Source organism: Indicator indicator, chromosome 1 (assembly GCF_027791375.1).
Source record: "Indicator indicator isolate 239-I01 chromosome 1, UM_Iind_1.1, whole genome shotgun sequence".
NCBI classification, from domain to species: domain Eukaryota; kingdom Metazoa; phylum Chordata; class Aves; order Piciformes; family Indicatoridae; genus Indicator; species Indicator indicator.
Genome location: NC_072010.1, coordinates 2155740 through 2171736, shown reverse-complemented (window position 1 = coordinate 2171736; position 15997 = coordinate 2155740). Strand labels below are relative to the sequence as shown.

The 15997-nt window shown below is 46.5% G+C and overlaps 1 protein-coding gene and 1 non-coding gene across 2 annotated transcripts; both read left to right on the top strand.

Moving 5' to 3' along the window:
- Nucleotides 1-13609, top strand: THAP12 (THAP domain containing 12). Its single transcript, XM_054384302.1, has 5 exons — nt 1-89; nt 6001-6121; nt 8157-8264; nt 11300-11336; nt 11605-13609. Exons 1-5 carry the CDS (start codon nt 1-3, stop codon nt 13548-13550), a joined length of 2301 nt encoding a protein of 766 aa, XP_054240277.1. The 3' UTR covers nt 13551-13609.
- A 1408-nt stretch (nt 13610-15017) lies between these two features.
- On the top strand, nt 15018-15089 carry TRNAP-AGG (transfer RNA proline (anticodon AGG)). The gene has a single exon. It is a non-coding gene; the product is annotated as a tRNA-Pro (tRNA).
- The last annotated feature ends 908 nt before the right edge of the window (nt 15090-15997 follow it).

The window sequence follows — 15997 nt, the reverse complement described above, 5'->3', positions numbered from 1 at the left end:
ATGCCGAACTTCTGTGCGGCTCCCAACTGCACCCGCAAGAGCACCCAGTCCGACTTGGCCTTCTTCCGTTTCCCCCGGGACCCGGTCAGGTGAGACCCCAGCCAGGCACTGCCGGCGCCGCCTCAGGAAGGCAGCGGAGGAGCAGTAGGGAGGGGGTAACGGGAGGGAGGGGAGCGGTGCGCTCGCTTCTCCCCCAGGCCAGTCCAACCACTCCGGCCTCCGCTCTGCCTGAGGAGACACCGCGGCGGAAAGGCGCCTCCCTCCCCATCCCCAGTGACCCGTCTCCGCGCCTCCTCACCTAGGCGGGGAGCCGCCGCGGTACGGTACAGGGAGGGTTAGCGGCGGGCCGGGGCAGGCAGCAGATTGCGAAGGGCCTGCGGCCGCCCAGAGTTGCCGGCTCTCCCGGCGGAGGCCGCCCGCTCTGTGGCGCCGGGGGGGCGGGGCTCGACGGGACCCTCCGGCCTGCGGCGGGGAGGCGGCCGAGCAGCTGCGCATGCGCCGGGGCCGCCGCCGCTTCCCACACTCCCCCTGCATCCCTCGGGGAAGCGGGAAGGGGCTCCGGTGGTGGTGTGACAGACGGTGGGACTGCGAGGGGAGCGGGAGGGAGTGAGGGGCTGCCTGGTTGTGAGGGGATTGGAAGGGAGTGAGGGGCTGCCTGGCTGTGAGGGGATTGGGAGGGAGTGAGGGGCTGCCTGGCTGTGAGGGGATTGGAAGGGCGTGAGGGGCTGCCTGGCTGTGAGGGGATTGGAAGGGAGTGAGGGGCTGCCTGGCTGTGAGGGGATTGGAAGGGAGTGAGGGGCTGCCTGGTTGTGAGGGGATTGGGAGGGAGTGAGGGGCTGCCTGGTTGTGAGGGGATTGGAAGGCCGTGAGGGGCTGCCTGGCTGTGAGGGTATTGGAAGGGAGTGAGGGGCTGCCTGGCTGTGAGGGGATTGGGAGGGAGTGAGGGGCTGCCTGGTTGTGAGGGGATTGGGAGGGAGTGAGGGGCTGCCTGGTTGTGAGGGGATTGGGAGGGAGTGAGGGGCTGCCTGGCTGTGAGGGGATTGGGAGGGAGTGAGGGGCTGCCTGGCTGTGAGGGGATTGGAAGGGAGTGAGGGGCTGCCTGGCTGTGAGGGGATTGGAAGGGAGTGAGGGGCTGCCTGGCTGTGAGGGGATTGGGAGGGAGTGAGGGGCTGCCTGGCTGTGAGGGGATTGGGAGGGAGTGAGGGGCTGCCTGGCTGTGAGGGGATTGGAAGGGCGTGAGGGGCTGCCTGGCTGTGAGGGGATTGGGAGGGAGTGAGGGGCTGCCTGGCTGTGAGGGGATTGGGAGGGAGTGAGGGGCTGCCTGGCTGTGAGGGGCTGCCTGGCTGTGAGGGGATTGGGAGGGAGTGAGGGGCTGCCTGGCTGTGAGGGGATTGGGAGGGAGTGAGGGGCTGCCTGGCTGTGAGGGGATTGGGAGGGAGTGAGGGGCTGCCTGGCTGTGAGGGGATTGGGAGGGAGTGAGGGGCTGCCTGGCTGTGAGGGGATTGGGAGGGAGTGAGGGGCTGCCTGGCTGTGAGGGGATTGGGAGGGAGTGAGGGGCTGCCTGGTTGTGAAGGGAAAGGGAGGGTTTTAGGGGCTGCATGGCTCTGGGTTGAGGGGGACACATCTGAGAATGTCAGAACTGCCTGGCTCTTGAGGGAAACAGGGACATGGATGTGAAAGGAATGGGTGGTGAGGAGCTGCCTGTGAGGGGAATGGAGAGCTGAGGGAGTGAGGGGCTGTCTGGCCATAAGCAGGACTAGGAAGGGGGACTGAGGGTATGAGAGACTGCCTGGTCATTAGGGGAATGGGAAAGTGTGAGGGGAGCCAGGGGTCTGAGGGAGTGAGGGACTGCCTGATTGTGAGGGGAGTTAGAGGCTGAGGGTCTGTCTGTGGGGAGTGTACAGGGCTGAGGGGCTGCCTGGCTGTGAGGGGAGTGGAAGGTGTGGCGGGGCACACATCTGTTAGGAGCGTGGAGCAGTGATGGGATGTTTGGCTGTTAGGGGTGTGGAGTAGCTGAGGGGTGCAGGAGCTATGTGCTAAGGCAGGGGAACCCATACAGGTCCAGCACTGTGTTTCAGGTGGTAGAAGTCTGTTGGTTGTGCTGTGTGTGCTGAGGTGGGTGTGTGACAGTTTGGACACTGACGTGACAGCCGTTGCTGGATTGCAAGGATGATGCTGGCAAAGCATCATGAGCAGCAGCAGAAGTGATGAGGTATTCCAGTTGTCAACGATAAAAAGTGGTGATGCTAGAGTGGAAAATGTGTGAGTGAGAGGTCACAAGAAGTGCCATGAAAAACAAGTCAGGCACTTAGACCTGGAAACCTCCATGTAGAAGCTTACCTTAAAATCTAGGTAACACTCATGAAACCATGACTTGGCTTGCTCCTCACAGTTTTGGAAGGTGCATAGATGCTAGAACAATACCAGTTACCTCTCTCCTAACAGTACATGATTAAGGCTGACATTTTCAATGATTTGTATGTGACACTCCCTTCCTTCCTTGAAGCTGCTTGACCTGATTTTTGGAAAATTTCAAGACCATAGGTTTTTCTAAGAAAATAGTCCTCTGATGTTAAAAAGAAGATATAAAAGGCATCCTGGCTTGTATTAGAAATGCTGTATCCAGCAGAAGTAGGGAGGTGATTGTCCCCTTGTACTGAGCTCTGATGAGGCCGCACCTCGAATATTGTATTGAGTTTTGGGCACCTCAATACAAGAGAGATGTGAAGGTCGTGGAGCCAGTGCAGAGCAGGGCAAGGAAGCTGGGAAGGGGCCTGGAGAATAAATCTGATGAAGAGCAACTGAAGGAGCTGGGGCTGGTTAGTTTGGAAAAGAGGAAGCTGAGGTGAGACCTCATTACTATCTACAGCTATCTGAAAGGATGTTGTGAAGAAGCTGGTGCTGATCTCTTCTCCCAGGTAATGAGTGATAGAACAAGAGGGAATGGCCTCAAGCTGCCACTGGGAATGTTTAGGCTGGACATTAGGAAAAAAATTTTCATGGGAAAAGTGGTCAGGCATTGGAATGTGCTGGGCAGGGAAGTGGTTGAGTCGCTGTGATGGTGACACTGACACAGTCACCAACCCTGGATGTGCTTAAATGTGGTTCTGGGTTGGACTTGGTGATCCTGAGGGTCTTTTCCAACCTGAATGTTTCTGTGATTCTGTGAAGCTCACATAGGTAGTAGCTGCTGATTAAAGCTGCTACTTAAAGCTGCATTTTCAGATCTGTCATCAAAGCCATATGACACATATTTATGCTTTAAATGAGGACCAAAATCAAAATAGTTTTTGCCTACTCTTAAACTTCCATTTGTATGACTCATGCTTGGTGTTGTTTCTTCCCACCCTCAATCTTTGAAACCTGCAGGTTCTCACACAGTCAAAAGAAAAACCACAGTTTTGTACAAAACTGAAGTTCTTCATATGGAAGAACTTCTTTATTTTGAAGGGTGATGGAGCACTGGACCAGATTGCCCAGAGAGGTTTTGGAATCTCCTTCTCTGGAGAGATTAAATATGCATATGGATTTGATTCTGTGCTGTCTGCTTGCAGTGACCCTGCTTTAGCAGGGAGGTTTGACTAGATGACCCCTAGAAGTCCCTTCCAACCCCACCATTCTGTGATTCTGTGGTGCTGTCTGAAGTTCAGTATTAATTTGTCAGGAGTCCGTGCTGTAAAATCTGAGTGATGTCAGGGAGTGCAAAATCAATGTGTGACAGTTCAGTGTATGAAGAAAATACTCCCTTCAGTTTAGAGATGTTCTTTTGAAAGCCATTTTGAATGGATGTTTTCCATGGAGTCTGACCATTCTCTAACTCTGCCAAGTCTGGGGCTAAACCGTGTCCCTCAGCACCACATCTCTGCCTCTTTTAAAAACCTCCAGGGGATGGAGATTCAGCCAACTTCCTGGGAAGCCTATTCCAGTGTTTGAGAACCCTTTCAGTGAAGAGGTTTCTTCTAATTTCCAACCTAAACTTCCTCTGGTGCAACTTCAGGCATTTTCCTCTCACCTCATTCTCTTCTTAATAGAAGAGACCAACTCCCATCTCACTACAACCTCCTTTCATGGAACTGTAGAGGGCAATGAGGTCGGTCCTCAGCTTCCTTTTTGCAAAGCTCAGCACTCCCAGTTCCCTGAGCCACTGCTCACCTGCCCTGTTCTCCAGACCCTTCACCAGCTTTGTTGCCTTTCTCTGGACCCACTCCAGCACCTCCATGTCCCTGTAGTGAGGTCCCCAAAACTGCACACAGTCTTGTACTATGGATTGTAAGCAGGTGCATTAAAACAATCATTTGAAGCAGTATTAGTTTTACAGGGAGGTGTTGGTTTGGGTTTTTTTTAACTTTTTAATCCAGAGGTATCCATAGCTGCCAGAGTCTTGTTAATATATTCATATATATTTTTACTGCACAAGTGAAATAGCAGATGAGTTTTATTAGAGGCACTGTGCAGAGTTGGCCTAGGCATGTTGTTGCTCAGAAATTCTTAGCAAGAAAGTGATTGCAAAGACCCCGCTGGGGGAAATAGAAGCTGCTGAATGCATTTGCATCAATTACTGCAAGTGTTTTACTCATCAGGGGAAACAGCATCTTGCAGATCTAAAAGGAGGCCTATTAGTAGGGGAAATGTTTCTGTGGCTGTCAAGGGTTGGGGCTGGGTAGGCCACAAAGTGAGTGATAAATGCTCTCTATGAACCTCTCTGCTTGCCCCAAGGAGGTGAGAAGGGGAATAAGGCACACATAGGCTGATGGGTTGGAAAAGAAACTAAACCAGCTTTAATGAAAATAATACTAAAATGAAATAGTTATAAGCAGATACAAACAAATGATGAAACCAACCTCCTGATGGCAGTTATGTAACTGTCCCTACTAATACTCTGGGCAGCACTGGGCAAGTCCCAGCCTGAACTCGGTGTCAGACGGCTACGAGGTTCAGAAGCTGGATTTTGGACCTGTATACAGGAACACTTGGATTTGATCAGAGACAGAGTCCTTCTCAGGCATTGGCCATTGAAGAAGAGGCTTGACTCTGGTGATCCCTCAGGTTTGTCCTGAAGATGACATCCGTGGAATGTTACCTGTTGTTGGTCAGTTTAGGATCATCTCTCCTGTTTGGTCCTCCCCACAGGTGCCATCTCTTGCTTACTGCACCCCAATGTGGTGCACAAGGTTCATCAGTGCCCTTGGTCTGCACAGGAGCAGTTTAAGCCAGAGCCTTTCTGCAGCCCAACCCTTAGTGTTAACTCTCCCCATCAGCTTTTCACTGTTAGAAGCAGCCACTGGGTTTGCAAACATGTCCTGGAATTCAGAAAGTGCCCTCACTGAGCAGAGCCTGAGCTGAGAAGTCACATCACTGAGCGGAATTGGTTCTGTTCTAGCTCACACCAAGACAGCAGCTTTCTATTTTATCTCAGAGAACTTATCCAAAGCAGAAGTAAATGTAGAATATGCATCTAATGGAGACTTACTTTGGGCATGTGAGCACTGTCTGTAGAATGTTTTTTTTGTTTGTATTGTTTCCTTTTTCAAAAACCTGATTTCCCCAGTGACCACAGTAAGTAAGAAAAATGCTGTCTTGTGGAGGGAGGTGGAGAAGACAACTCTTAATAGCTTCCTTTAAATGCTTTATGACTTTGGTCTATGAGCACATCTCTTTTTTAACTTTTAAGATTAAATTCTTAAGAATTAAAAGCGTCTGGCTTTATGAGCAACTGTGTTGCAACCTGGTGTGCCTGTGTGAGACAAAGGCCAGGATATATAAAATGGAATAGATTCCTGAGTGTGACATAGATTCCTGAGTGTGACGTGGGTGGACAAAAAGAGAAAATAAATTATAATAATGATTCATGGTACATTGCAACTTTACTTAGTTTTACATAAAGGGCAGTGCTCAGTGCACTTTGATTTTTTTTTTTTTTTTTTTTTTTTGAGTACAATTTGAAATTGGAGGGGATTTTGTTTCATCTTTTGACTGGCTTATTCTTTTGCTTTCATGCAGATGTCAAAGATGGGTGGAGAACTGTCGAAGGGCAGACTTGGAAGATAAGACTCCAGATCAACTCAACAAGCACTACAGACTGTGTGCTAAACACTTTGAGACTTCTATGATATGTAGAAGTGTAAGTAAAAACATGTGGTTGTTCCATCTTGCAAAATGTGACTAACGTTTTTCAGCAGAATGCTGCATTTTAATCTTTGCTTTCCTGGGTAACTGGTCTCTGGGAAAATTCATCTCTTAGTCATAACTGAGATCGTTGTCATGGTCCAGGGCACAGCACAGGCTTGTGGATATTGGCACAAAGGGTGAGGTGGAAATGAGCAGCTGGGGAAGACAAAAGCAGAGCTGCTCCTGCTGTCTTACTGTTTGTGGAGCACTCACTGCAGTTCTTCACTGATGCAAAACAATTCTCATTTTCTTTGTTGTCACTAGATGTCACACCATTAAATACATTTATTGGGTGTAAATATGTAAGTCTGCATCCTCTAATTATCTAAAGTCATTAATGTGCCATTACTGAAGTGTGTACATGGTGTGATTTGGGTGAATTACACTGCTGTGACCAGAAGATTTAAACATTCTTTACATCTGTCAAGCTTTTGGTTCCTGTTATGTTTTATTCAATTAAAATCATGGCACTGTTTTCTGTTAATGAGATAATAGCTTTTAATTCTTGTTGCTAACAAGATAACATTGATTTTAATAGCTTACAGAGCAGTAGGAAATGGTGGACATGGGGCTTTGTATTGAATTTTAATTTCTAGCCTGAATTTCACTTTGATAAATAGGCAAAGTCAGTGCTTTAGTCACAAAGGGTAATTAAAATACACAGGTCAGGCTTTTAGCTCCTGGGATATTACACATGACAGGGTCTCTGATTAGCCAGCATTCCAGAGACAAACAAATGAAGTTTGGAAGCAATTCTGCATCTGAAATAAAACTTTATAAAACTGTATGAAAGTATTATAAAATTTTGTTTAAACTATACTTCAGTCTCATGACAGGAATAAGTATCATCACTTAAAAATTTGTACTTGCTGGCAATGAGCCAGCATAAACAACAGAAGTTTACAGTATACCCAAATATAAATTATACTTAAGATATTTTTTTTATTTAACTGCTAGAAATATGCAACTGCTAGAAAAGGAAATCAACCAGTGGTGAGAAACATCACAGGATCCCATGCAAACCAAGTACAGAGTCCTGACCTGGCTCAGAACAACCCTTACTATCAATACAGTTTGGGAGAGGAGGTGACAGAAAGCAGCCCTGCAGAAAAGGACTTGGGGTGCTGGTGGATGAGAAGCTGGACATGAGCCAGCAAGGTGCACTTGCAGCCCAGAAGGACAGTGGCAGCCTGGGCTGTATCCAAGGCAGTGTTGCCAAAGACCTCACCTACAGTCCAGCTATGGGGCCCTCAGCACAGGAAGGACATTGACCTGATGGAGAGGGTCCAGAGGAGACCATGAAGTTGATCAGAGGGCTGGAGAACCTCTGCTATGAGGACAGGCTGAGGGAGCTGGTGTTGTTGAGCCTGGAGAAGAGAGTACTCTGGGAAGATCTTAGAAACTGCATTCCGGTACCAGAAGGGGCTACAAGAAGACTGCAGAGGGACTCTTTGCAAAGGCCTGCAGTGACAGGATGAAGGGCAATGGCTTAGAAATTAGAGAAGAGCAGATTTAGGTGGGATATTAGGAACAGGTTCTGTGCCATGAGGGTGGTAGAACTCTGGAACAGGTTGCCCAGGGAGAGGTGATTGAGGCTCCATCCCTGGAGATATTCAAGGTCAGGCTCAACAGGGCTCTGGGCACCCTACTGTAGTTGAGGGTGTCCCTGCTGACTGCAAGGGGGTTGGATCTGCTGGCCACACTGCTTCTGATGTAGCCCAGGATGCCATTGGCCTTCTGTGCTGCAAGCTCACACTGCCTGCTTATGTCCAGCTTCTCATCCATCAGCACCTCTAAGTCCTTTTCCACAGGGCTGCTTTCTATCACATCTCATCCCCCAATCTGTATTGATAATGAGGATGAAAATGTTTTAAAAAAGAAAAAGAGGTGGGTGGGTGCATGGCATCTGAAATTCTAGAATTTTTTTGTGCACACAGAGTGAGAATTCATTTGAAAAACCCTTAATCTAGATGCTTGTCTTCTTACAGAGCCCTTACAGAACGGTTTTACGGGATAATGCTGTGCCAACTATATTTGACCTTACAAGTCACCTGAACAACCCCCACAGCAGACACAGGAAAAGGATAAAAGAGCTGGTAAGTTGTTCATGGAGGGTTATTTGGTTTTTTTTTAATATTAAACCTCTTTTAACAAGCAAATTCATACAAAGCATTTTTACAGAAGTGTCAAATAATAATATTTAACACTTGAGTGTTTGCATTTGCTCTGCCACCTACTAGAAGTGTATTTTTGTAAGTTAAATAGTCATATACTATGCTGACAGAAATTGTTTCATTACGCTTTTCTTAGTAGATAATCTGCAAAAGAAGTGTGGTGATCAGAGCTGATTCTTTCTTCCAAATCACAGAATGGTGGGGATTGGAAGGGACCTCTGGAGCTCACCTCATCCAACAATTCTGCTAAAGCAGGGTTACTTAGAGTATGTTGCACAAGATCACAATATCTGGGCAGGTTTTGAAATCTCTCCAGAGATTCTCTGGGAATCCTATTCAGTGCTCCAAGACACTCATAAGAAAGAAGTTTTTTTTTTCTCGTGTTCAGATGGAAGTTCCTCTGTTCCAGTTTCTGCCCACTGACCCTTGTCCTATCACTGGGCACCACTGAAAAGAGTCTGGTCCCATTCTCTTGATATTCACCCTTTAGCTACTGACAAGCATTGAGAAGATGCTCCCTCAGTCTTCCCCGGGCCCCAGGTCTCTCACCCTTCCCTCATCAGATTGATCCTCCAGTCCCCTCATCTTTGTAGCCCCTGCTGGCCTTTCTCCAGTAGTTCTTTGTCTTTCTTGAACTGGGGAGCCCAGAACAGGACACAGTACTCCAAAGAAAGTGCACAACTTCCTTTGGCTTGTTATCACTGGGCTGAGTACATTTTATGCATGATATCTTGAAATTCCTTCTACATGCTGATTATGATCTTGAGTTCACCCTTTTAACCACTGAGGTCTGCACCAGTTGAGACATGCTTGGTTTGGCTTATTGTCCTGAGATGATCATTCATGTATAAAACCAAGATCAAGAAGTGGTTTTTTTTGGTTATGTTTTTGGGTTTTTTTTTTGTGGAATTGCCTTGTTGATACCTCTTTCTATCATTTATAGAGAAAGTGTCTCTGAGTCTCTGAGTTAAGAGGAATTCAGCTCCAAAACTTGGACAATTACAATTGTTGGAAAATTAAAATTTCGAAGTATTTTTTCCAGAGTTTCAGTCTGTTTACTGATTAAAAATAGAGTTAAAGATAGTTCTGTCTACTGATAGTCCCAGTTCACATTGAAAAAATTCTTTAATGGAATCTATTTACTAGGAATTATAAAACATGTATTGAATGATCTCTGAATGGGAATGGGAACTTTATCAAGTCTCTGAAATGGGTCAAGAACTGGCTGGAGGGCTGGGCCCAGAGAGTGGTGGTGAGTGGTGCCACATCCAGTTGGAGGCCAGTCGCTAGTGGTGTCCCCCAGGGAGCATTGCTGGGCCCCATCCTGTTCAATAACTTTATTGATGATCAGGAGTCCATCATCAGTAAGTTTGCAGATGACACCAAGTTAGGAGCAGGTGTTGATCTGTTGGAGGGTAGGAGGGCCCTGCAGAGGGACCTGGACAGGCTGGATGGGAGGGCAGAGGCCAATGGGATGAGATTGAACAAGGCTAAGTGCAAGGTTCTACACTTTGGCCACAACAACCCCAAGCAGCACTACAGGCTGGGGACAGAGTGGCTGAGAGCAGCCAGGCAGAGAGGGACCTGGGGGTGCTGGTTGAGAGTAGCTGAACAGGAGCCAGCAGTGTGCCCAGGTGGCCAGGAGAGCCAATGGCATCAGGAATAGTGTAGCCAGCAGGTCAAGAGAGGTTCTTCTTCCTCTGTACTCAGCTCTGGTCAGGCCACCCCTTGAGTGCTGTGTCCAGTTGTGGGCTCCTCAATTCTAGAGAGATGTTGAGGTACTGGAAGGTGTCCAGAGAAGGGCAACAAAGCTGGGGAGGGGTCTGGAACACAGCCCTGTGAGGAGAGGCTGAGGGAACAGGGGTTGTTTAGCCTGGAGAAGAGGAGGCTCAGGGGTGACCTCATTGCTGTCTACAACTACCTGAAGGGAGGTTGTAAGCAGGTGGGGATTGGTTTCTTCTCCCAGGCAACCAGCAGCAGAAGGAGGGGACACAATCTCAAGTTGTGCCAGGGAAACTATAGGCTGGATGTTAGGAGGAAGTTCTTCACAGAGAGGGTGATTGCCCATTGGAATGGGCTGCCCAGGGAGGTGGTGGAGTCACCATCACTGGAGATGTTCAAGAAAAGCCTGGACGAGGCACTTAGTGCCATGGTCTGGTTGGTTGGATAGGGCTGGGTGAGAGGTTGGACTGGATGATCTTGGAGGTCTCTTCCAACCTGAGTGATTCTATGAATAGTAGCAAACTGTACTGAGGGAGTAGTGGGTATGTGTCATGGCAACAATAAACCACCTGAAGAATCACAGAATGCATTGGGTTGGAACGGACCCTCAAAGGGCATCTTGTCCAACTCCCCCCAGCAACAGACAGGTACATCTCCAACTAGTTTGATCTTCAATATCTCCAGGGATGGAGCTTCAACCGAATCTCTGGGCAACCTGTTGCAGCATTTAAGAAGCCTCCATGTCCTCTAGAACTTGTTGGTAAATACTAGAATCATAGAATTGTCAGGGTTGGAAGGGACCTCAAGGATCATCCAGTTCCAACCGCCCTGCCATGGGCAGGGATACCTCACACTACATCAGGTTGCTCACAGCCATATCCAGCCTGGCCTTAAAAACTTCCAGGGACAGGGCTTCCACCACCTTCCTGAGCAGCTTGTTCCAGTGTCTCAACACCCTCATGGTGAAGAACCTCTTCCTAACATCCAATTTGCATCTACACACTTCTAGTTTTGCTGCATTCCCTCTAGTCCTATCACTAGCTGACACCCTAAAAAGTCCCTCCCCAGCTTTCTTGTAGGGCCCGTTCAGATATTGGAAGGCCACAGTAAGTTCTCCTCTATAGTATTTGTCTCATCTACAGTATGTGTCTTCTCTTGATGTGTTTTAATATTTTAAGGTAATGTGCTGGATGTTATCATGAGTATAAGTGGGTTTTTTGTTTGTTTTTTTTAAGACTGAAGATGAGATAAGAACACTGAAGCAACAAAAGAGTAAGTGGACAAAATAATTGGGTTTATAAAAGCTTTGTTTACTAAGACTGCCAAAGTCATGCAGGACACTTAACTGCAAATTTAGATGTATCAGGAGGATAATTGAGTTCTGCTTGATTCAAACAGCCAGTCTAAACTCTTTCTGAAATACTCACTCAGAAACTAGAAACATTCTTCTAAGTTTAAAGTAGTGGGGGGAATTAAGAGAAAGCAAATGTTATGTTTTATTCAAGTTGTGCTGACACTCAGTGTTTTACCTTTTTTCCAGTTGATGAAGCCTTTGAACGTGAACAGGCAGCTCAAGGGCTGAATGAAAGCAATGAACAAAACACTGTCTCGGAGGAAGGAGGGGAAGAACAAGAGGAAAAAGCTGTTCCCTTAACACTGGAAGAGAGAGAAAACAAGGATTACCTTAAGTCCTTGTTTGAAATTTTGATCCTGATGGGTAAACAAAATATTCCTTTGGATGGCCATAGTGTGGATGAGCTTCCAGAGGGTATTTTCACTTCGGATAACTTTCAGGCTCTACTGGAGTACAGAATAAATGCTGGAGATGAAGTTCTGAGGAAACGTTTTGAGATGACCGCAGTCAACCTGGAGTATTGTTCAAAAACTCAGCAGAAGCAGATGCTTGAGATCTGTGAAAGCTGCATTCGAGAAGAGACGCTGAGGGAAGTAAGAGACTCACACTTCTTTTCTCTTGTCACTGATGAAGTTGTAGACATAGCTGGAGAGGAACATTTACCAGTGTTGGTAAGATTTGTTGATGATGCTCATAACCTAAGAGAAGAATTCATAGGGTTTTTACCTTATGAGGCTGACCCTGAAATTTTAGCTGTTAAGTTCCACACGACTATAACTGAAAAATGGGGTCTAAACATGGAGTACTGCCGAGGTCAAGCCTACATTGTCTCCAGTGGGTTTGCTTCCAAAATGAAAGTTGTGGCTACAAGACTGTTGGAGAAGTACCCACAAGCTGTGTGTACGCTGTGTTCCTCGTGTGCCTTAAACATTTGGCTGGCAAAATCCGTTCCTGTGGTTGGTGTTTCCATTGCGCTGGGAACAATCGAAGAAGTTTGCTGCCTTTTTCACCAGTCTCCACAGCTACTGGTGGAACTGGACAACACCATTTCTGTTCTTTTTCAGAACAATGAGGAGAAGGGTAACGAGCTGAAGCAGATCTGCCGTTCTCAGTGGACAGGAAGGCACGATACGTTTGAGGTTTTAGTGGACCTCCTGCAAGCGCTCGTTCTGTGCTTGGATGCTGTGAGCAGTGACTCATCTGTCAGGTGGAGCAACTTCATTGTGGGCCGAGCCTTTGTGCTCTCCAGTGCATTAACAGACTTTGATTTCATTGTCACCATTGTCATTCTGAAAAACGTTCTGTCTTTTACAAGAGCGTTTGGAAAAAACCTCCAGGGGCAAACATCCGACGTGTTCTTCGCAGCTAGCAGCTTAACAGCAGTGTTGCATTCTCTGAATGAAGTGATGGAGAACATTGAAGTTTACCATGAGTTTTGGTTTGAGGAGGCAACAAATCTGGCTGCAAAACTGGATGTACAAATTAAACTGCCAGGAAAATTCCGCAGGGCGCAGCAAGGGAGCTTGGACTCTGACTTAACGTCGGAAAACTACTACAAAGAAGTCCTCAGTGTCCCCACAGTGGAGCATATCATTCAAGAATTAAAAGATACATTCTCAGAACAGCATTTAAAAGCTCTTAAGTGTTTATCATTGGTGCCCTCAGTCATGGGGCAGCTCAAATTCAGTACATCTGAGGAGCATCATGCTGACATGTACAAAAATGACCTGCCTAATCCAGATACGCTTTCTGCTGAGCTTCATTGTTGGAGAATTAAATGGAAGCACCGAGGGAAAGACATTGAACTTCCAGCTACTATTTATGAAGTACTTCACTTGCCTGACATCAAGTTTTTCCCTAATGTTTATGCCTTGCTTAAGGTCTTGTGCATACTCCCAGTGATGAAGGTGGAGAATGAAAAGTATGAAATGGGACGTAAGCGCTTAAAGGCTTACCTCAAAAACACCTTGACAGAGCAGAGGTCGAGCAACCTCGCTTTGCTGAACATAAACTTTGACATAAAACATGACTTGGATTTAATGGTGGACACCTACATTAAACTCTATCCAGATAAAGTGGAATTTCAAGACTTTATTCCCTCAAACAACTCAGAAGTAACAGAAAATGCTTAATTTTTGTTTAAGCTCTACCCAAGCTGTCCAAACAGCTTTTTCTTAGCTAAGTTTCAGCACTGAGGATGGGGGGAGGGAGGGATGGGAGGAGTGTTTGTAAAAAAAAAAAAACAAAACCCCTGTGAAATCTCAAAACTCACTTCAATTGTATTGCCATTTTAGGTCTTGGACTGAAGAAGCTACATTCAGTGACCCAAATTACGTTTTGTTAGTCTGCATTACATGTGTTATGCGAACAAAATCAAGCCTGTAAAGAAGCCCAAGCTCTTGGTGCTTCCTGCATAGGATCAACTTAATTAGGTGCTCATTTACTTTATTGCATCTTGGAAAAAGCAATATTGTGTTTGTAAGTCTGATGGGGCTGTTGCATACTCGATCGTGGATTAGGATAAGGAAAATAAACCTGAAAATATTTTTTAAAAAAAAAGGAGTACAATCCATTTCAGTTGTGTGTCACTTAGGGTTTTATTCTTGTTGAAGACTTTTAAAGACAGAAGTCATTTGGTGTATAATTTAATTGGCATTTTGGAGAGTGGACTCAGCTCTTGCACATTCCCTGTGCTCGGTGTAAAGTGAACATCAGTGGTGTTGAGGTACGTCTGTGGTTTAGTTGGAAGAGTCAACCTCTTTAATCTCTCGGTGACTGTTTACATTCCTTTGTATGAGACACAAAAACTTTTTTTTTACTTCCTTCAGGCTTTTTAACAGGCATGGCAGGAGTACTGAAATTCCTAAAAGACACTAAAAACTTAACATTTATTCCACAACCATTTAAATCTGTTGGTTTTATCCTGACTCTGACCCAAATCCACCCTTCATCCTGTCTATTTGTTAAGCTCACCCAGGAAAAGAAGAAAAGAAGTGTTTGTTCTTTGTCTAGAAGCGAGACTGAAAATATTGTTGTTATTTTTGGCAAGAAAGAAACATTTTTTTGTACAGTTTATTGCCATTGAAAATAAAATGTGAATTGCTTTTTACATAGTATTGGATTTCTTAGTCACGCTGAGCCTCCTGGAGGATTTATGTTCTTTTGGGAGGTACCTTTTAGTTGTGGCAATTTTTAATTTTTTTTTCCATCATATTTGCGTGTTGCCTGAAGACACAGGAAACTGTGTAATAAGATGTTCTGTTGGAGGTCCTTTATAAAGTATTTTGAGACAGCATGTAACACAGAGCTTTTAATTGTGGAAGTTCTAACTGAAACAGGCAAAAATAGATGAAATCTGCTTGTTGCAAAGTGAAGTTTTTGCTGCTATCCCGATGCATGCCAATTTGAGAACTTCATTTCTCCTTGAAACTCTCCAGTGGGAAAGGTCCCAAGGAACAGTGATTTTAGGGACTGACAGATGCAGTTCTTGATGTTTTAATGCAGTTATTTGATAAAATACAGATTTTAAAAGTTTTTTTACTGTGTGACCTGAGATGGGGGAGTGGCTGTGTGCAGTCTGTGTACAGTTGCCATGCATCGGCTCGTTGGTCTAGGGGTATGATTCTCGCTTAGGGTGCGAGAGGTCCCGGGTTCAAATCCCGGACGAGCCCTTCTTTTTTTTCTCCTTTTTGATGACATCCAACTGGAGGACGTGGCTGACATGCCTGAGGGATTGGATGCTGTCCAGAGGGACTTGGATGCGTTGGAGAAGGAGGCCCCTGTGAACATTGGGAGGTTCAACAAGGCCAAGTGCAAAGTCCTGCATGCAATTCCCAGTGTCAATCCAGGCTGGAGGATGAAGGGATGAGGAGCAGCCCTGACGAGAAGGTCGTGGTGATGCTGTTGGATGAAAAGCTGGACATGAGCTGGCAGTGCGTGACTGCAGTCCAGAGCCAAGCATGTCCTGGGCTGCATGCCTAGCAGTGTGGGCAGGAGATGGAGGGAGGGGATTCCACCCTTCTGCTGCACTCTGCTGAGACCCTACTTGAAGTGCTGGGGCCAGTTTGAGAGTCCTCAGCATAGGAGAGACATGGACCTATTGGAGCTGGGCCAGAGGAGGCCACAGGAATGATGGGAAGGCTGGAAGCCCTCTGTTGTGAGGACAGGCTGAGAGAGTTGGGGTTGTTCAGCCTGGACAAGGGAAGGCTCCAGGGAGACCTTGCAGCCTTTCATTGCTTAAAGGAGCTGACAAGAAATCTGGGGACAGACTTTTTAGCAGGGCCTGTTGTGACAGGACAAGGGGTGATGGTTTGAAACTAAACAGGGGAGATTCAGGCTAGAGGAAGGAAGAAATGTTTGATGCTGTGGATGATGAAACACTGCCTCAGGTTGCTCAGAGCAGTGGCAGATACTCCATTCCTGGAAGCATTCCAAGTCAGGTTGGTGAGGCTCTGAGCAACCTGCTCTAGTTCAAGATGTGCCTGGACTAGATGACTTCTGAAAGGTCCTTTCCAATTGTATTATTTTTATGATCTTAAGACACACTTTCAGGCGTCTTAATTTACAATAGAATAGTAAA

Bases quoted from the DNA above. Each gene is read 5' to 3' on its own strand.
- THAP12 (XM_054384302.1), top strand. From the start codon at position 1: ATGCCGAACTTCTGTGCGGCTCCCAACTGCACCCGCAAGAGCACCCAG. The intron at 6,122-8,156 runs GTAAGTAAAAAC...GTCTTCTTACAG, and splicing joins CTTCTATGATATGTAGAAGT to AGCCCTTACAGAACGGTTTT. The intron at 11,337-11,604 runs GTAAGTGGACAA...CCTTTTTTCCAG, and splicing joins AACACTGAAGCAACAAAAGA to TTGATGAAGCCTTTGAACGT.